The 21,219-nt window shown below is 42.2% G+C and overlaps 1 protein-coding gene and 1 long non-coding RNA gene across 7 annotated transcripts in view; one reads left to right on the top strand and one right to left on the bottom strand.

Moving 5' to 3' along the window:
* The window catches only part of LOC113489726 (cyclin-dependent kinase 7), a 74,255-nt gene that overhangs the window by 32,583 nt on the left and 20,453 nt on the right, over positions 1-21,219 (top strand). For 5 of the 6 annotated variants that reach the window (XR_003400087.1, XR_003400089.1, XR_003400088.1 and 2 more), the window contains one exon: positions 14,835-15,002. Coding sequence is in view for 2 of the 6 variants with exons in the window: in XM_026865732.1 (XP_026721533.1) it covers positions 14,919-15,002 (84 nt within the window). In the remaining 4 variants the exon portion in view is untranslated. Of the gene's footprint in view, positions 1-180; positions 285-14,834; positions 15,003-21,219 lie in introns of those variants that run through there. The other variant, XM_026865731.1, reaches the window with a different exon arrangement.
* Positions 16,688-21,219, bottom strand: part of LOC113489727 — a 28,596-nt gene continuing 24,064 nt past the window's right edge. Inside the window, exons 2-3 of the long non-coding RNA XR_003400091.1 lie at positions 16,915-16,925; positions 16,688-16,699 (exon numbers count right to left, since the gene is read on the bottom strand). This is a non-coding gene — a long non-coding RNA (uncharacterized LOC113489727). The remainder of the gene's footprint in view (positions 16,700-16,914; positions 16,926-21,219) is intronic.

Below are 21,219 nucleotides of genomic sequence, written 5' to 3'. Positions count from 1 at the left end.
GGCTGGTGGCGGCCCAGCGCGGGGTGGGAGAGCCCGGGACGAGACGCCACGCCGCATCTCTGCGCTGCCCCTCGGCTGCAGCTTCGCGCTCTCCACCGCCTGCCCTCCCCAGAGCAGTTAACGCGGTGAAGTAACAGCAGCGCCTGCGGGGGCCGAGCCGAGTGCAGCGGAGGCCCCTGTCTATAAAGCTTAGCTCTGTTTATCGTGGTTTTGCGGAGTTTCCCGGATGAATTCCCCTCGTGTTTCAGGAGGATAGGCGGCTGGACGCTGCCTGTTTCCCCAGGGTATGTGCGGGAAGCGGAGGGTCGCTCTGTTCCCGGGCGTCCGCATCGGGAGCTGTGGTGGGGCAGTGGGATGCAGGTGAAGACGTGGACATTGAGAGGAGCCTTCCCAAAGACCTGCGCGGTGAGGAGCAGTTCCCAAAGGGGTGGCAGATCACTTACAGCTGCGAGAGGCGGTTAGATAGTTGCCACTGGTGCCTGGTGGTGGGGAGATGAGAGCGTAAGGAGTGGAATGGACTTAACGTCAGTCTTAGCTGCTGGCTACCTGGCGCTCCTCAGAATCTTTCACAAACTCCTTTAAATTTGGCTTGTGGAAAGATTCAGCAAGTGCAGGTGCTGGCAGAGGGAGTGAGAGATGACAGCAAGTGGTGATGGAGGGTGGTGCAGGACCCTTCAGAGCCCATGGGCTGAGGAAGCAGCGCTCTGCATCTTACCGCGGTGCAGCTCTTTTCTTGTTTGGATGAGTTCTGGTGGATGAAGGACCGTGGACCTGGAGGAGAAGGGTGGTCACAAGGCTCTGTCCACATCTCCTCCTTGGTTGCAGTCAAGGGAAGGACTACTGTTGTCTCTAGCCTAGTATTAGACCGCATCTACCCCAGGCACTTTATTTTGTGCTTCATTTTCCCAAATCTTCATTTCTGCAATAGAAACCCATTACTACCAGTCCTGTCTGCAACAAATAAGCTAATGAGCTTGTTTCTGTTGTTTTATGTATTTAAACACCTTATGGGCCTAATTCTATTGATATTTCTTCATTGGACAGTCTGCCCACCCTCAGCATCTAATTATTCACTTGCTTTTGTGTGAACCACCTGGAAAAAGTCTCATCTTTTGTGGATGTTGAAATCTCAGGCTAGATTTGGTCTTCTGGCTGTGGTTCTTCCAGTATTCAGTGGGCTGGGAGGATTACTGAGCATGCCTCCACATGCCTGCCCTCTGTGAGCTCCCCTGCATCTTGCATCTTGCCAAACAGCCCTTGGGTGGTCGTGGGGGACAGCAGTAACTGCATTTGCTAATATTCCTCTTAAAGCAAGGGGTCCCCAGCTGCTGCTTTGCATGCATTTTGTCAGTGTGTGAAACAGGTTTTGGAGCAGCTCAGCAAAGTGCTGTTACTGCAGTGGCTAATGGCTGTTTTGTCATTGCTTTTTTTGGTTGTAACTCCTGGAGAAGTAACTTAATACTAAGAGGATGAAACTGTTGTGAGACTTGTGTGGTGAAAGGCATGGCTTTAGCATGACCGAACTTTGAGACGCTCTTAAAGCCACTATTCCTACCCCATGTAGTAATATCTGGTAGTAATGTGTTCTGTTGACACTGATGTGTCACTTCAGTCTGTAAATAAACTGAACTCATTAGTGGTGTTGGAGATGAAGTAAAAGCCCAAAAGTGGATGCAGTCATAGCGCCAAAATTATGCAGTACCCTGGGGAGATGTATTCTGCTGGCTCAAGCACTATTTTTGATGTAAGACTTATCTGTGCTAAATATGGCATATTGCTGGAGTTATACCAGCAAACCTAGTGTGGATAACCTTTTTATAGGCTAAGAAAATAAATGGCATAATCCAGGTTTCAAGAGTATGCAGTGTGTCTTTTTTTAAAAGGAAGAATGATCTTTGCCTTCATGACTTGGTTTATTCCAGCATTAATGAGGAGATGTTTAACGTTATTAATACACAAGAAAGAAGGGATAGAACTTCTTTCAACTCAACTTCCTCAGGCATTTTGTGGGTATTGTTAATCAAGCTGAAAAATTGAGAAGGGATTTGGCCTCTCCTTAAATGTTCCCCTCATGATAAAATTAACCCTGTCTCCAGAAACAAAGATGATATACTTGAGGAAGGATGGAACTTTATACAAGTCCTGAAAAAAACACATTGGGTCCCTCTTTTTTCCCTAGAATATACTAGTTTAATGGGTTTGATATCCCACGAGGTGGCATTTTTTTTTTCTGTGAACTGTTTTTGCACTGTCTATATCTTGTATCTGCCTCTGGTTTTGTGGATCTGCTTTCCTGGAACTGAGAACTGCAATATGGTTCTCTGAGCTGTGAAAGTGCACTTATCATGCATGGATGTCTGTAGCTGATAACAAAGTTTCATTCTGAGTTAGCGCATCACTTGACTATCTGTTTTTTTTCTCCATTCATAACGCCAGCAGAATGAGAGATGGGTACTTTTGGTTTTGGGTCAAACCATGCTAAACAGCTAGTTGATGGCCTGTCAGAATAAAGGCATTAAATTTTCACATCTGGATTCCTGTTGTTAAAGCATAGAGCAACAGGTTACCAGAATTCAGTGTACTTTGGTTATGCTGATTTTGCACTGAAAAATCATTTAAAATAATTAACATTACTGTGTAACTCGTATCATTGCCAAGTAGACCCTGGGAACTTGCTTTCAAGGCACTTGGCCATTTCTGCAGGGTTTTTTTGTCAGTCAATGTACACCCTTGTTTTGAAGAGAATAGTGATTTTTAGATTTTTGAGCTGTAATAAGCTTACTAAATGTTTAGTCTTTTGCTAGTGTTTCATTGGTAGACCTATTTTGAGAATACAGTTTGGCTTGAACCTCCACAATGCTTTTGATTACATAAAACATCTGCTTAAATTGACAGGAAACAGGATTTTACATTTGGCTTTTCTTCAGTCTTTATTCTCAAGAGAATGAAGTTGAGGTCATGGTTAAGAAAAGCAGCTGTTATGGAAAAATCTTTATTACAATTAATATGTTTTTCTCAGAGTTAAGTAAATGTAATTTAGGTAAGTTAACATTAATTGAGGAGGGGCAGTTTGTTGTAGCTGGGTTGTTCAAGAAAATAGCTTCTTCAATTAGAACTGGTAGTTATTAAAGCTTGGAAAGCTATTTATGCAGTCTGTTAAATCTTGAGTGTTTTCTGTAATATTGGTCTGCACTTAGAAATCATATCATGTAGTAAATGCAGTAAGATTTGCCACAGGTTAATCACAGAATGGTCTAGGTTGGAAAAGACCTTGAAGATCATCCAGTCCAACCATTAACCTAACACTGACCGTTCCCAACTACACCACATCCCTCAGCGCTATGTTGACCCAACTCTTGAACACCTCCAGGGATGGGGACTCCACCACCTCCCTGGGCAGCCCATTCCAAGGCCTAACAACCCCTTCTGGAAAGAAATGCTTCCTGACATCTAGTCTAAAGTTAGATTATCATATTTTCATTTTATACCTAGACCTCTAATTCTGAGGGGGTTAAAAAAAAAAAAAAAAAAAAAAAAAAAAAAAAAAGTTATAAGATTGGCCAAGGCTAGTCTTACAACTTTTGGGACTTGCGGCTCTTGGATCAAGGGAGAGAAGCCCCCCATGTACTCCAGGGCTGCTTGCCTTTCTGGCATTGACTGTTCACATCTACAGTTGAGAAAGGGGCTTTCAGTCTTGCTTGTGGTTTCTTCTTTTCATTACATGGTGAAAAGGGTGTCTCTGTCATCCTTGTCCAGATTTGTGTTGTCTGAGGATGCCGGGACATCACTGGGGCATGTGCATGGTTTGATGTGCTGCAGTGCTATGGGGTGGTGTTGGCAGCCTTCCTGGCTCCACTCCATTTGGTGCTCCCCAAAACACATCTCTCCTGCAAATGGTTTTTGTGAGTGAGAGGGATTTGGTTTATTTTGTTTAACCTGAGTCACTCATTTAAAAAAAGAGAAATTTAGCTCTGGGTCCTGTCCCCTCTCACAGCTGCCTTTCCATGCCATGGCTATTAATCATGATTGGAGATGAAACTAGCTGTCTGAGGTCTGATGTGGAGTATTGTAGTCTACTCCACTTAAATGCAGCTAGGAAAAACAGGCTGGGGAAGGACCTTTTCCCTCTTTGCAAAAACATCTAGTTTTTGTTTTTAACAAACGGTTGTCTGAATAATGAAATTAGCAAAGCCTGGGTTTCTGTAGCTTTGTCCATTGAGGTTGGTATCTTACATTGATTCTGTTTTAATAAATATTGAACTTGTTTTGCAGCCTTTTCCTTGCTTAGGGTTGAGAGATCATTTTTCTCTGCTAAAACTTTTGCCTATTTTCAAGGCTATTGTAAGAATGTAGTATCTTTGAAGCCCCCATCTGCCTGCCATAGCTAGATAAAATTTGCTGCTGGGTTCAGTTGTGATTAGGAAGAGAGGGAAAAGCAACCAAAGGACAGTGAGGTCCTGTTAAGTGTTGTATCATTTAACACTTGCGTTGTTAAGTTGGAATCCTTTCCCTGGCACTGCATAAGAGGCGGAAGATACTCCTTCTCATTACAGGCAGAAGATAAGTCTTTCTCATTCCTGCTTAATTTCCCCTTGCTATCTCTTTTTTTTTTTTTTTTTTTTTTTTTTGCATTGTGGGTTTAAAGAAACAGCTTAATACCGATGGCTCTACAGCAGTGTAGTAAAGGCAGTGTAAGAGCAGGGCCTTCACTTTAAGGGCAAAGGAATACTTTTCTGCAGAAGAATATAAATCCTACTGTTTTTGGAAGTGTAGGTATTCCAGAGGTTTTTTTTCCATTACTGAGACTTTCATTGAAATAACTTCACTCACAGTTGTGGGTGCAAGGCATACTTGTTTCAGGGGAGCAATTAAATGAAAGCCTAAGTTATGACTACAGTATAAGCTGAAGGTCTTGCTGGTGACTGCTGTCACCTCAAACACATGCTGAGGCAGGATAGTCTTCTCAGTTTAGCCATGTGAAGACACTTGGACCTTGGGTTGCTTTCAAGGTCCTTCACATATCTGTGTTACTGGTGCTTCCATTTTTTTCTCAACTGTGCCCACTGTAATGCGTTTTGTCATGTTTAATACCGGGCCTCTTAGACTTTTAGGCTGTGATCGACCATTCTGCTGACTGAATTTGACCTACTGCATTTTCAGGTCACCCAAGAGATAGGCTTCAACATCAGCATGTGCTACAGCATGAGGCAGTGAGGGATGGAACCAGAAAGAGCTGTGGGGGACTGTAGTGTTTTACCCAGCATGCAGGGGGAAGGTGGCTCCCTGTTTGTTTGCAAGTGTGTCCTGACACACCTAACGATCTTGTTGTCATTTTAATTGGTGATAACTATGCTGATGTTTGCAGTTTAGTGATTAGAATCTCCAGCAATTAGAGATGGCATCTGCTGAAGTATTTAGACATACAAATATTCACAGTCTTGAGAATGGAAGGTTTTGCACTTCTTTCTGTCTCGTAGGACTGATCCAAAATGTGTCAACTTGTCATCTTTCACACTGAGTTTTAACAGGAACCATTCTTAATGACTGCTGAAGAGACCTGTCTCGTGGGCTTTTTTTTTTTCCTTGGCTTAGGTTACAGTCACTGGCGAAACAGGTGGTTCAGGAATACTATTCAAGATATTTCTCGAGTAGTCATTGTAGTTAAAAATACTCATCAAGAAGCGAGCAATGGGAAGGTGTAAGCAGGCTCCATTTTGAACTTGTCAATCTGGAAACGTGTTCAGTTGGCTGTTGTGACACAGTTCTAAACTGGAATATCTTTACCAATGGTTCGAACAGGTAGATTTTTTTTTTTAATATGATGTGGTGAGAAATTGTTTCATGTTTTATACAAATTTATTGACTTTTCTTACTTCGAACAAAGTGTTAATGTTTTCCCCTCCTCCTCCTGGAGTCCTCTTGGACTCAGTACTGAAACCACATTCTAAAGACACAGTGTCTTTGTGGAACAGCTCCGAGCTGTCAGTTCATTCAGAAATAAAGAAGCTGTTCCAGCTACATGCTTTTTAAGTCAATGTGTACAGAAATTGAATTAACTGCTTCTTCACTCCATTAGTACTTGGATCTAAGCAGTTATTGCCTTGTACTTGGTTCTGGAATGTCCCTGGTGATGTTTCATGTTGCATCTGTGTGCGCCATTCTACCTCCAGTGTCCTGGTCTCAAATATCAGCGCTAACCTGGAAAAGATCTGCTCACTGTATGAAGGCCTCACATTGTCAGACTTTGCCATTGCTGACTTCTCTTTGATTTTCCAGTTGCTTTGTTAGTACCTCCTCTGCTGTGAAAGGCCGAGAAGTGGCTGCAGCATGAGCTGGAATGACCTGCAGGTGAGAAAACTGTGAAATATGAAATTATAGGAAAGGATAGTTGACCCTGTCACCCAGTGGAGGTTGCTCTCAGTGAAGATTGTCAAGGAATCGATGCAAAGAACCTTCAGGATCAGGATCAGTGGCCTGTTTTCCTCAGTGACATGTTTTCATCATTGACCTGAGAGTACATTTAAAATTACTCCTGAAAGCACACAGGCATGATGGAAGGACTGGTGGAGCAGAGAGTACTATTGAAGGTGATGTAACCCAGATGGCATGACCCCAGTACAGATAAAATGCACCTTTTAAGTACAGCCAGATGGCTGGTGCCTTTGCAAAGTGTGTGTGGATGGCAGGCTGCTCCTGCAGCATGGAGTGCTGTGGGGCAGAGTCTCACCCCCTCCTTGGTTGCATGTGAGGGACAGGAGCAAGGTGACTTGTTGAGCTGTTGCAGTTGGGCTGATGATGTTGCCATGATTTTGCAGGAGAGACTAGGGATGTTTACGGGAATGCAGGAAAAAACTCGAACGACTTAGATGCTGGGAGGAAAAGTCTTAAAGCCTTCAAATGAGACCAAGGGTAAATGGTTTGGTTTCCTTCACTGATGAGCAGGGAGAAAAGATCAGGTAGTTAAAAAGCTCTCTAAGCTAGTGAAGAAAGCCTCACTAAGAACCAGTGCCTGGAAACTGTAGCAGACAAATTAGAAGGTGGGGTGTTTTTTTTCTGTTTTTAATGATGTATATAAGTAACTAGAGGGTCAGAGTGTCCACCTCTTACTGCTGACAAATCCAGATGGACTATGCTAGTGGAAAATAGCTAGACTACTAGGGAGCTGTGTGATGTGATACCCTGTGAGGTTCAGGTCAGACTAACCAGTTGGTTTGATTTTTCCAAAATCTTCAGCAGAAGAGCAGTTGGGCAGTCTTTAATTTAGACATTTTGCAGAGATACTGTCTAATGCTGAGCTGAGTCACCACTTAGTAACTTTTGAGCATGGAGACAGAAGCTAATCATCCTCAGTCCAACTGAACTTCAGCTCTGCTGGTGCCTGGCAGCAGCTTGCCTGTGTTTTAGCTCTTGGCATAGCTGTCTTAGATGCTGCTTTCTCATGTAGGTTTTGGGCTGCTTGGTGCTATATGGCAGTTTTGCCCTGTGGTGCATGGCATAAGCTTTGGAAACTCATCTCTGGGCAGGAAAGTCTCACTGGAAAGCAGTGTTCAGGCAGCTTCTAAGCTGGTGTGACTTTTTTCTGAAGTTGCTCTTAATTTTGCACAGTTTGTAATGTGAGATGTGCTCCCAAAAATAGGTCGTCAGTTGATTAACTGGTATGCTGGTCACAAAACCTCATTTTAAGCCACATGGTGAGTCTGAATATTAAAGAAAAAGCAGTAAAAAGCCAGTTAAGTCAAAGGGCAGTATAAAGCCTTTTTGGTGAATTTAGTTATTTCACAGGGACAAACCACTGTGTAATCATGTGACTGACTTAAGAAACCTCTGCAAAATGTGTATTCATAACACCAGGGGTTTCCAATAATAGTCTGAGCCCAGCTCCTAATGTCGTCCCAAACTCTGGGTTCTTTTAGCCGGTGTGCAATGAGCCAAAAAACGCACAGAGTTATTTGTTTAATTCATATCTGAGCAGAGATGGGTGCTAGGTGGTAATTCCAAAAGCTAGCACACCTTGATTTTAACACACAGTAAGCGTTTATGCAGTAGTCAGTGACTTTTACTGATAAGTTTGGCCACCCTAGTTCTCAAGGGTCCTTGCAAGGTCTTGTCTCCATTTAAAGTCACAGTATCCTCTTTTTTAACTGCATGTTCGGTGAGGAAGGGGCTTTTCTTGATAGGGGGCGTTTTCCTACTCAAGGGCAGTTTTTTACTCTGTTAATGAAGAAAGCTCACTCAAGTCGTTCTCTCCTTGGTTCAACAAGCCGCATTTGTTCCTGTGCACATATCTTGGTGTTTCCTTACTTGATGGTGTTACGGTGTCATCCCTCACAGTTATCTCAGTATTTCTTTGTTTTAATTACAGTGTTACCTTTTCAGGGTATCTCTGTCAGCTTTACCTTTATCAATTCCTGGCATTCTTTCATAACTCTCATTTGGTCGTTTTGTCAATTAAGACATTAACACTAATACTAGGGACACCTGACATCAATCATCTCTTGTTTTCATGAACCAGTGCACTAACAGAATGGTTGGCTTGCTAGATGCTTTTTCCTGAAACTAAAAGTCCAAGGACAGGTATGTAGCCTCTTCAAGATGTTCATTCATGCAGGGCTGGCTGCTTTGCTCTTTACAGCCTGCTTGGATGCTGCACACAGCTGTGAGAGTAGATGTTTGGGTGTTTTTGATAGACATTGCTGTTAACAGCTCAGTGACTCCATTAACTGCAAATCTTACAGCCCAGATAATGCTGATAGTCAAGCAGTGCATGAAAAACTAAGCTGCTGTAGGCCCCCATGAAAAAAAGCTTCAACAAGGCACATTCCTGTGCTCCATGGATGGGCTGGAAGGCATGCAGTCTCCTGGGCTGCTCTGGCCAGGCAGTCTAGTCAGGAGGGAGGAGATGAAATGCTGCTAAGTCTTCGTTTCATTTAAGTATGCACTCTGTTTTTTCAGTGTGCTCTTCTTTCCTTTGATTTTTACAATTTCTGCTGAAGTCTCCCAAAAGGAGTGCTTTATTGTGATAAGCTGGATAATTTCCTATGGTTTGTATAATTTAAAAATACTGTAGGCTATTTTGGGCAGTGATCCTGAAACTCCTCACTTTGTTTTAATGGCTGTGCAAAATATTTTCTGAGACCTTTGAGAATTTTTTTTCAAACATCTGTGAAAAATACCTTCAAAAAAAGTGTATGTTGGTGGAATATTCATTGCAGGGAGCCGTTAGCTTCTGCACAAATCGGTAAGCCTGTATTTACCCTGTTTTGTTAACCTGTTTAACTCTTGTTAACCATGGGTATGCCCCAGGCTGGCATAAGATGGGAGTGTGTGAATATGTCCAGGCCTGCCTGTACTTGGAAACGTGGTTTGCATGGACTAGGGCTGTTATATAGTCTGTTTGCTTCTGTTCCTCTGCATTAGAGGGAACCTACTGCACTCAAATCAAATGAGGTGGTAGGAAGACACCATTGAAACATCTGTTCAGAGACGGGTCAAATCATGCTGGACTGCTGTGAGGCATTCACCTCTGCTCCCCACTCCTGCCTGCACAATGTGCCCTCACTTGAAATGGTAAAAATGCTTCTGTCGTTGCATAATAAATCAGCAGCTAAGAAGGATTGATATGTCATTTTTCTTTCCCCCTCTTTTTATTTTTTAAAGACAGTACGTTGCTTTGTTTGGTCACCCCCAGCTGCTGAAACAACTATCAAGGCTCCTGAGGTGCTGGTGCCAGGGTAGGAGTGAGTGAGTAGCTGGCAGAGGAGAAAGGCTGAGATGAGCCCGTGTCTGTTAACCTAACCTGGCTACCAGAACAAATGTCTGTGAAACCGTGCTTTGAATATTTTTAACAAAAAAAATTTCCCACGCAGCTTTGCACAGCTGCTGTGAAACCCGTCAAGTCAGCCATCATCCAGGCAGTTCAAATCATGGCACAGTCTGTTTTAAAGTACACCAGGTTTTCAAGTTTAAAGATCTCAGTCAAATCGGCACAGCACTCTCCTTGAGCTCTGAAAGAGTAGCACCGAGCAAAGAAGGCGGCCTGTCTACACTGTGGAGGCCTGGTGTCATGGTGGGGCTGGCTGATTGTAAGTATTTGTGGAAAGCATAAATATTTGCCTAATGCTTGTAATTATTGTGTGACTGCGGTGCTCACCTGGTGAGGAGTTGTAAAGCTAGAGAGGGAGCTGGTATGGCTGCACTTGCTGCCTGACTTGTGGGAGCCTTTGGATGAGAAAGACTCGAAGCCAGAACTTACTGCAGCATGACAAACTCCTGACAGAGCAGCCTGACATTTGGTTGCCATTGTGCTGGGCTCTTGGGAACCATCAACTTGAAAGGATAATAGGACTTTGGAAGAGCTCTGTAGGTACAGACCAGGATTTTCAAGGCCTGCCAGCTGGCAGCAATCACAGACATTGGGTTGTCTCTGCCCTGAAAACCACACAGCACCTTCCCTGTGCAGAACTTGTCCTTTGGAGGAGCTTTTGTTTGATGATAAGATCGGTAAAATATTTATGACATTACTTGCTTTTTTTCAACCTGGGAAGAATCTGTTACCGGCTTGCACTCTTGCACTGGTGGGTCCTGAGCCCCTGGGCAGACCCTTGCTACTGTCATAAGGCAGAGAGGCAAGGCAAGATGGGCCATGCCCATGGTAAAGCATCTGACATCAGAGGAATTGCATAGCATAGTTGCACCTTGACCACAACCTTTCAACAGAGAACTCATGGCATATGTGGGCTGTGAAGTTTGTCACTCAAAAACAATGTCCGTGAAACCTCTTGGGTCAGTAAGTTGTGGCCAGCATCTTACTCTTTGGGACAGAGACTGTTTTCATTTATATTTGGATAATACCTATTTCACTGTGGCCCACTCTGGAATGTAGTTAGTCATAACCAGAGTTTGAAAAAGAAAACCCAAAACAAACGACAAAAAAACCCCCAAATACCAGATTTGGGACTGATGCTGAATAATCTAACCAACTTTCTATGGTTTCCATGGCTATTCAGAGTGCTTAAAGGAATGCTTCTGAAAAAAAATGGAGGCACGGGTATTTTTCACACATATTGCCAATTTATAGGGTACATGCTCAATATTAGTAACTATTGTTAAAGTCTAAGTGATGTGGAACAATGCATAAATGAGCTTTATACACTATTTAAGTATTTGTTGCTTTAAGTAGCAGCTCCAGGGACCTGGGACTGTAATAGCAGACATGTTGCTAGATGTAGATGAGATTTCACTGGCAGAGCTCTCTAGCACCTGGCTTATGGAAAATGTTCCCCTTACAAATACCAAAGCTGCATACCTTCTTACTTCTGTACTACAGTTTTTAACACTGTGGTGAATATGGCCAGGAGTTGAAGTTCGTCGTGGATACTTTGGGTTGGCTGATGCAGATTGAAAGGACCTTTAGTCTTAATTTTTTTTTTTTTATTTCTGTAATTCTGAACTGGATGGATTACACTTTTCTGATATGTTTTTGTTTTGAACTGTTATTCAATTTGTTTGCACGTAGTGCTAGGGCCTGAATAATAGGCCCTGAAACTAAGTTGATCTCTAGATGAACCTCACAACCAAATGTTATCCATTATTAGTATTTGCTAATTAGTAAAATCTGTATTACCGTTAGCGCTTATTATTAATATCTGATCATTAACAAAAAAAGTATGCTCATTAGTGAAAGATGTAGCTTAGACAAAATACAATCAGTCGTGAGGATGAAATGTCATGAGAATGTATCCAGCTTTCCTTGTATGGCCTTGTTCAAGGCTGCGAAACCAAGTGTTGGGCTTTGTTGGAAACTTTGTGAGAACAGAACCAAGTAGATAAAGAGACTCCCTTGGTTCTGTTTGGCCTTGTTCAAGGCTGACAAGGTGTTTGGCCTTGTTGGAAACTCCTTGGTTCTTCCCCCTTGAGCCCTGGCCAGGCTTTGGGTGGAATCCAACAGGAGGATGAAACCAGATGTTTCCACTCAAAGGAAGGTGCAAGTCATTTTGTCTTGCTGATTTTTGATATATAAGGCAGCACCCTCTTGCTGCAACTTTGGATGCCTCACCTACGGATAGACGCATCGTGTAGGATTTCCCACTGGCCAGACAGGCTCTCCAAATCCTCCCTGCAGCTGGGCCACGCCAGTGACTGCAGATCTGGATGATGGTAACATATGCAAGTGGTGATGGATGTTTCTTAATCTCTGTTCTCCCCATCATGTAGTAATGATTAGGTGCATACCTTGCTTATTCTTATTTTCTATAGTTAACTGCATGTAGAAATAATTAAGTGTACTATTCTGTATTTTTCTTATTGCTTATTCTTTATATTACTTGGTTATGTCCTTTAATTATTAACAGTAAAATAAGCCTACTCTTTTCACTCTGGTGTCTGAATTTACTTGTCATCCTTGATCAGCAAAACATTGCTGAATCAGTAACTTGCCATAGTTTCCTTATTTGTTGGACTTGTATTGATGCTGTAAAAGTTAACTTCACTACATATAAAAAATAAAATTGCCATTCAGCCACCACTGCCTTCTATGTTGAAAGTATGCTTGCATGATGTACTTATGCATGTAGTATTTTTAATTTCCAGCTTTGGTGCCAACATGAGCCCATTCTGTTTATTCCCTGCAGTTGAAGCTTTGTGTGTTTTGGGGAGGATTTCTGTTTTGCAGCAGCAGCAGTTTTAGCAGCTGCATGCTTTGAGGCCCCCATCTTCTCTGGTGTGAGATCCAGCAGTGAACTGAGAGAAGGACAGTGTGGGAGTCGGGTTGGACTGTTCCAGTTTTAGGTTTTCAGCAAACTATAGAGCTGTTCTTGAGTGAGGCAGGGGACTGTCCGTTACCGTCTCTGAAGGACTGAAGGCAAGAAGCCTTGGTGTGTCAGCAGATAGTCATGGCAAGGAAATAATAGGCTAGGAGTCTTTTCAAGATACTCCTTCAAAATTATTTAGGGCTCTTCGATCAGCCTGTCTGGTTGTGAGACTCTGGGTAGTTTTATCAGATATGCATATCTGCAAACACACATGTGAAATCCCCTTCTCTGTGTTGGACAGTCCTTGGTGCTGGAAATGTCCTGGGAGGAAAATAGTGCATCGTGGTTTGGCACCTGAAGGCACATACAAGCCAGTCAAGTTTGTCTGGGCAACTCAAATGTAGCACTTCTGCATTTTGAATCTCTTGTCAAAGACTAAGAAAAGCCATCCATCTTGTACAACTGCTTGCTGGAAAGCAGGGGAGTCCTCTGAACATCTCTATGGCCCCTCTGAGGGCTGAAGAAACACTGGGAAAAAGTGGCTTTGGTGTGCTTGAGTCCCTGGCACTGGCAACACAGCAGCCCTGTACTAGCCGCAGGGAGCCTGCGTGCTGAGGGGCAATGTTGCTGTGGGTTGGCAGCAGTGAGACCTGGAAGAGAGGTTCGCTGCTCCTGGATGTCTCCTGATGTCCAAAAATCCCTCCTGTGGTTGTGGCTGCTGGGTTAATCATGGGAGCCAATGAAGCTGCTGCCTATTGCAAGGAAGGGCCTGGACAAGCACAGTGCTGTCTTATGTATAAAAATAAGGTTTATATTTACATTTTTATATATGACTTTTCTAAAAAAAAAAAAAAGCAGAGAAGGTGAATCCAGCTTCTTTGAAAGTTAATGATACTGCTGACAGCAAGGAAATAATGAGCAACAAGCTAGATCCCTTTCAGGATTTATTCCGTACCTTCTTCTCTCTTGAATAAGACAATTACATGATTTTTCTGTGCTTCTTGGTTTTGAAAAGATGTAAAATACACAAGACTTTCTGTCTCTAATAATGTTTCAACACTGGACACAGTGTCAGGTAAAGTGTGACTTAGTATTCATTTCCTTGCACCTGTGGATTCTTTTCCTTGCTGTCTTCCGCATGGAATCACGTCTTCCATTATTGCAAAGTGTGTTTAAATAACTGTGAAGTTGCATTTCTTCTGTGGCTTTATCAGTACAAGATGATGCCATTATATTGGGGGTCCTTCAAGCTCAGCTATCTTTTGCTTTGTTTGCAGTAGGCCATATTTGCAGATTCCTTCTCTACCACCCAAAATATTTAGAACTGTTAATGTAATCTCGTTTTCTGTTTGTTGGTTTAAGTTTGTTTGGGTTTTGTGTAGGTGATGTCTGTTTACAAAGCCTTCAGCACAACTATCCCAAAGTGTGGCTTAAACAGTTATCCCTCCCCCCTTTAATTTGCTCAGTTTTTAGTAGCATAAAAAGTTCTGTAGGGAAAAAAAAAAATTTTTTTTTTTTCCTCTGTGTCTGTACCAGAAGGGGCACCTTAAAAAGGATGGTATTGTTCTGGTGAATTGAAATGGATCTGTACATTTGTTTTGAAACAAAACATCCAGCTTGTCTTAGAAACAAAATAGTTTTGTCTGTATGTTAAAAGCAAACAGTTTGGGCAACTGTGCCCTTCTTGTACAGATTTGTTGCTTCACGATAGAGGGAGGAGAATGTATTGCAGGAAATAGAGCCATACCATTGCAGTGTCTGTTCTGCTGAGTAAAACATGTCAGGATCACAAGCCGCACAGGGATAGCAAAAAGCAGGATTAAGAAATAGGGAGAGGTTCTTCCTCATCCTCTTTGCTCTCATCCTTAGCATGTGGGAAAGCTAGGAACAGATGTGCTTAAACCTACTGACTTTTAGTATAAAACAAGACAGGCTGCTTCCACTTAAATAGTGCTCAACTGGGAGGAGAGGACTTAAGAAATTCTGGAGCTTTACAGGAAGTCTCCCAGCTTCCCTGTCTGACTTTTGCAATAGAAACCTAAAGGCAGTGATGGAATGACTTGTGTCTTTTGTCTAATTTTCCAGTTGGCCTGCTGCTGTGGTACTGCGGCTTGTTCCTTGTGCTGCAAATGCTGCCCCAAGATAAAACAGTCAACCAGCACCCGTTTCATGTATGCACTTTACTTCATCCTGGTGACTATCATCTGTTGTGTCATGATGTCAACAACAGTAGCTAATGAAATGAAAACACACGTAAGTAAGAGATATGAACTTCCTCCTGTCCCTGGAAGGAAATGGGGCTCTCTCCACAGCTCTTCATGTATAAAGGCGCTCTCTCAGAGGAGGCATTTGATTCCCTCCACCCATCCACTTTCAGACCCAGACAGGATTATTTTCTCTGCCCAGCCTCTTCCTGTCAATTGCTCACCCATTGTGTTTCACAACAGGAAGAGTCAAGGATCACAGGACTAGCAGCCTTCCTTCTCTTTCACTGTGCGGAAACTGGCTGCAGTGAACCTGTTTCAGGTTTGCTATAGTAGAACAAATTCATTCAGTGTAACATTGAGTCTGTCTCTGGCAACTTGTTTAGTAGCAGAAGCAGCAAATTAGAAAATAACTTTTCAAGTGTTGCATTTATAATTGTAATACTGTGTTGGTGCTGTGTGACAACCTACTGCAATGTGTAATGCTGCAGATCCTTTACAAGGAGTTTTCAGCCTCTAACCACAGCAGATATTGTTCATCTCTGTAATTAAAAGCTTCAAAAACACGAAAAGAAGCTGTGGTTCAAGCTAGATTTTAAAACCCAAGGTTCTTTCAGAGGCATAATATAACTTTCTTAAGCTAAATGCTCACCAACCTGCTTGCGGTCACACACAGAGCTGTTGTACCACATCTTTGGTTTGGTTTCTTAAACCACCCAAATTGCTCTCAGTAGCACAGATCCTCTCTCACCATTTACAAACTACAAGAAGATAAGCCCGTTTTTAAGTTGAGGGAACAATGGCTGCATTGCAGAAGTCTTGAAAATTAAGTTCATGCACCAAACTCCATCAGGCCTGCTTGGGTTTGTGAATGTGTTTGCCATGGAGGTTCAGAAGGCTTCCCTCCCTGTGGGCATCTGGTTGTTTTGTGGTATTGTCTCAAACCCATGGGTGCACAATTAAGACTGTTAAGACTCTTTTAACCAGTTGCTGGTCAAGTTGATGCCCTGCTTACCTTCTGCACTTGGCTTCCAGTTGTTTGTGAAACAGTTTCTGCCGCAGCAGCCTAGATCCAGTTGATGCCGGCAACATAGATGAACCAGCAGGCTTATGACAGGGCTTGTTTGAGGGTTTCTGTGCTCTGCTGCCAGAGACCTTTCATTTTTTCCCATTGTACCCTTTTTGTATGTTTTGTCCTAATTTTCTTTCATTTAATATTGCTTTGCTTGTGTTATCCTGGTGTTGCTACTTGCCACCAGAAGTTGCTGACAGCCATGTAAGAGCACGCAGTACAGATGTGATGCTTGCCTGTGAGCTGCAACTTAAAAACTGTTCAATATGTGTGTGCTGAAATTGCTTGCCAGGAATTACTTTGACTTACTAAATGCTTAGCTTGGCAATAAAGTGAATAACCCAAGGAACTCAAGTGTGTGGGAGACAAATTATATGCTCATATCCAAATTTAAAGTCATTTTCCATCAGTGTGGTTTTAATGCAGTTTGTATCCCTAACAAGAAATAGTCACTTTTTGTCCAACAGAAAACTGATTCAAGAAGCTTTCAACAACATACTTTTCAGTATTGCCAAATTTCTTTTCCAGTTCGCAGTCTTGAAAGCTCAGTGTGGGAAGAAATGGCACAAAGAAAAGCTGTTAGTATCAAGTGGAAAGATAATCACTCTCTTCATTTAGAGCATTTGATGTCTTTGAATGGGAAATGGACCATCTGAAAGTAGGCTTTATCTGCTCTCTAATTTAGTAATTCTGTTTGGGGCTGTTAAAAGTTCAAACTCCTGAAGCTAATTTAGCCCATTTGTAATAGAGTACACCTTGAGAAAATATTTATTCAGACTAACCAGTCTCAGCTTCCTAATGATGAATTGTGTTTTGAAAGTGCTGGACACTTACTGATTCCGTTGCTTCTGGCTGGATCATGGAGCACTCATAGCTCCTGAAGCCAGACTGTAAGCAAACCTTTGCATGATGCTTCTAGGACCTTGCCTTCTCTTTCTTGAGAAGAAACATAATTTTAATTAATTTTCTTTAGAATTTTTTATTTTTGTATCAAAATTTTTTGTTTTAAACAGTGCAGTCCTTTATGGAGCCATAATCTTCACGGGAACCATGTGTCTGCTTTACCAGTTTAGAGTTCAACTATTCATGCTGATGTTACATGAAAGGAATCTCTCTCTTGTCAATGAGAGGGTTTTTTGGTTGATTTGCTAAAAATTCCAAATTGGTTCTAAAAGTATTTATTGTAGCACTTGGTCCTTTGGCATTATTTTAAAAGGAAGCAACGGCAAATGTACATCTCTTATGGACACCTTAAGCAGAGACTTTTAAAAATTGTTTTGCTGTATTTATCTGCCCTGTGGTCATGCATTCTATTAAAACATGTTTAGGACATTTTTTCTGTCTCTGAGGTGTCAGACTCTGCAGGTGCCTGCCCAGAGCTGGGGACCTTCTCTGTGCCCTGCAACGTTTGGAAAAATGAGGCACTGTCCCAGGGAGCCCAACTTCTACATGTGTCACCAAAGTTGTCAGTTAGAAAAAAAAACGTGGAGTGTTTGGTTATGGTTTCAAAAGCTTGGTTACTAGTCTAACCAACAGCATTTTGAGGAAATCATATTTTGTGGTGAGCCTTAAGAACTGAACAGTGTCTTTTGGGGGGTAGTTTTTTTCTCTGTTGTTTCCACTCTTTTTCTCCATCTCCTGAGCTGTTCCTGCACCCAGAGGACATCAAGGGGAGAGAGGCCTTAAGTGTTAAATTCTGAAAAATGTGCAAAGAAACCAAGGCATTTGTGTTTGATCTCTGGGGAAGAACCAAAAAGCAGTGGAGGGGTAGCGAAGAAGTGGATAGTTTTGACCAGGAAAATATTTTTAATAGTATCATGCAGAATAGATTTCAGAGGAGCAAGGGAGATGTATCAACGCAAAACATGGAGTAGAACATCAATCAAGACATGAGAGACTCAATGATGGGAACTGAAAGACGGACAAGACCAATATGGAGTTACACAAAATGGTTTAGAGACTTCACTCTGTTTCAAGATGAAGCAAAGCAGGACCCAACTTGAAGAAGTGCTTCTGTGCTTTGATCCATTTTTTTTCCATTTATTCTGTTTTTTTGAAAAATAGTTACAGCTGTACTCACAAATATTCTGTTGAAGCAAAACCTTGCATTACACAGTTTTTGAAAGGCTAATTGAGAGAGGAGGAGGGAAAGAATTGTTTTGGTCTGTTGAAATAGTGTTTTATTTTTTTGTACTTAGATTTTTAATGTTAAAGCTGTTTCAAAACTAGTGGTTTCACCCTGAAAATATCTGTGTCCTACTTAAATAATTTAAGGAACAGTAAGAAAGATGTTTTCAAGAGAGCAAACACTGCTGAAAACCAGTTCAGTTGTGTCAAAGCATTTCAGTTTTAGATGGTTACATGTTCTGGTGGAGCATGCTTTCAGGCTTGTTTCCCCAGCCAAGTTTATATCTTGGCCCTTAACTCTACATTACAGTATATTAAACCCCAAATTTGTTATCACAAATTAGGTTTTTAAGTGCAGATGCCCATTGCCTCTTTCTGGTAAGAATTTAGCCATTCATGCAAGATGGCATGTGTGTTGGTCTGATCATTTTTTTGGTTTTCTATTTCATTTCTCAGCTGCTCAAGACAGGTGCTTTTACCTGATATTTTGCCCTTGTCTCCCCACCTACACAGATTTTCTTTCAGGCTTCTTCCATTTCCATAACCAAGTTCATTTGCCACACTCTCCCTCTGTTGGATGAGGACAACCAGACGAAAGCAGTTGTGGCTGTGCTGGCTTGCTTCTTGCACTGCATTTATTTCAGACAGCTCGCAGTGAGGGGAAAACCAGAGTCTGTCCCTGTTTCTGTAGATGTTGCTGTTGTCTCAAAGGGTGTCACTGCACTCCGGAAAATTGCCAACTTTGTTGTGATAACATCATTGCTTGCACAGCAGCTGAGGCATTTACATTATCTGAGCGGATACTGAGTTTCTGCAGCAAGAATGCTTTGTTCCATACTCAGAGGCCAAAAAAATTAGCTTATGTTGCTTTTAAGATTATAAAAGTAGATATTTCACTGTATCAAACTTGGCAAATAACTAATTTGTGACTTTAACAGCTGGCAAAACTACCCAGCAAGTAGAAAGCCTGGTAATTACATAGGCTGGGCAGGCTGCTTAGCAGCTGAACGTGTTTCAGAGATACAGAATTTTTTTTTAAAAAGATAAAAAATCAGTGAAGTCACATAAGTGCAGCAGCAGACCACCCTTTCATGAAAACATGTCCTTTTCATGACATCAGCTCTTTTGTCCCCAGTATTGTGCTCATGTTTATTGTCTGCCAGGGTCCTCAAGACTTTGCTTTGTACTTGTTTTGTTCCTTCAGGATCACAGGTCTCCACAAATGGTGTTCAATTCCACGGGACTATTCCTGTGGCAACCACTTATTTCTGCAGTGTTGTGCATACTGTTTGATGGCTGAGCTCTTTGTTGCTTATGTAGGCACAAACTGAGCTATTGTTCCTGTGAACCCATCCATTTTCTCTCAGCCAGATCTGTAAGGAAATTACTACCAAGTGGAGAAAAGAACATACAGAGTCAAAAATACCATCAAGATCTCTGTCGAAACCTGTGCAATTAAAGATGTCCATTTACAGTTACCCAGAGATTGATTTTTAATTAGCTAGTTGATTAATCAAGTTACATGATTTCTTCTGTTCTATGAGTCTCATAAGCAAAATGCTGCTTAGTACGAGTACAGATCTACAGAAATCTGTCTCATTGGTCAGTACTATCATCTATATCAAACAAATATCTAATTTTCTCAGAGATATTGTTAGTTCAGTATTATCCATCTTTTTAACCTCTGCTAGCTGATGATTATTATAAGCAAAGAATTGGGAAGTATTAATTGATATCCCAGTTGCTTTCCCTGACACTGCTGTGGCCCCTTGACTTGCAGTGGCATCACTGTGGTGTTGATAGGTCTCTTAACTATTCCAGTTAATCTGTTTGATTATTTTGAATGCTGGCACTCATGCTCAGTCTGACATTTTGTTGCCTTCCAAGATGTAGGAAGGACATCACTGATGCTCCAGACAATTTCTGATGAGCTCTCTAAAACCTCCTAAATGTGAGTTAGCTACAGCTACTTGTTTACTGTCCAGCTTCTTATGCAGTGGCTACTCATCTGTGAGTTACCTCTGAAAGAGCACCTCATAGTGGCTGAGCTTGCATCCATTCTTGGAACACCACACATCTGCACTGAGACCTGGTTTTCATCTTCTCTGCTAGTTCTAGCCTATCTGGGATCAACCCAGTACTGTAGTTAGGTTTGCTACCTGCAGCACAGCAATTCAGTGTTGCTGTGAGCTGCTAAAATATTTCCTCTTTCTGGCAAACTGCTAGGGGGGTTGTTGAGCTCCTGACTTGAATTGCTGGCACGGGATAGGAAGTTGCATAACCTGCTGAGGGAAGCCGGCTTTCACAGCCTGGTGACTGGAAGCTGCCAGTTCATGAGTTTATCTCTTGTTTCCTATATCTCTGATGGCTTTCTAGCCAGCTGGGAACACTCCCTGATTCCTTGCTCTTGTACTCTGTTTGTTCTTTCCCTGGCCTGGTTTTGTGTACTGACCTGCCTGCTGAAGGAAGGAGACACTCTTGTCTCTGCTAATTTCTTGGAAATATTCAAGGATGATGTTGCCTACAATCTTTGCATGTTTTTTCGAAGCAAAATCTGTCCTGGCTGAATGCTTTCTGAAGTTTGATTCAAGGTAGTTATTTGTGCATGTTGTGTTCTGGCACACATTTGTCTCCTCTCTCCTCCAGTTAACCTGTGCAGGTAGCAGTGATCAGCTCCACAGGGTGTGATGTGTTGCTCGACTGGTCTTACCAGACTCAGCTGAGGGCTGTGAGCATACAGAGAGGCCCTTCTTTCTTTGAAATGAACCGCGGTTTTCTAATTAAATGCCTATATTTCTGCACAGCTGAATGGCTCCCTGGCTGCAGGAGGGGATATCTGTGCCCCACAGGAGTGGGTACTGGCCACACAGACCAGCTTTTTTTTGAGCACCCAGTATCACGTCTGCCTGGTGAAACTGAAGCCAAAATATGCAGCTGTTTGCTTTCCCCTCATGGTGAGAGCAAGGCCTCAAAGGCAAATATTTAATGTATCAAGGGAAAAGTGGAATTTTCCTGCCTCTCTGTTAATTTAAAACAAGATCAGGGCAACTGGCATGACTCTGTTTCA

Source organism: Athene cunicularia (assembly GCF_003259725.1).
Source record: "Athene cunicularia isolate RWA chromosome Z unlocalized genomic scaffold, athCun1 chrZ_part1, whole genome shotgun sequence".
Classification (NCBI taxonomy): domain Eukaryota; kingdom Metazoa; phylum Chordata; class Aves; order Strigiformes; family Strigidae; genus Athene; species Athene cunicularia.
This window is presented reverse-complemented; position numbering and strand designations above follow the sequence as displayed.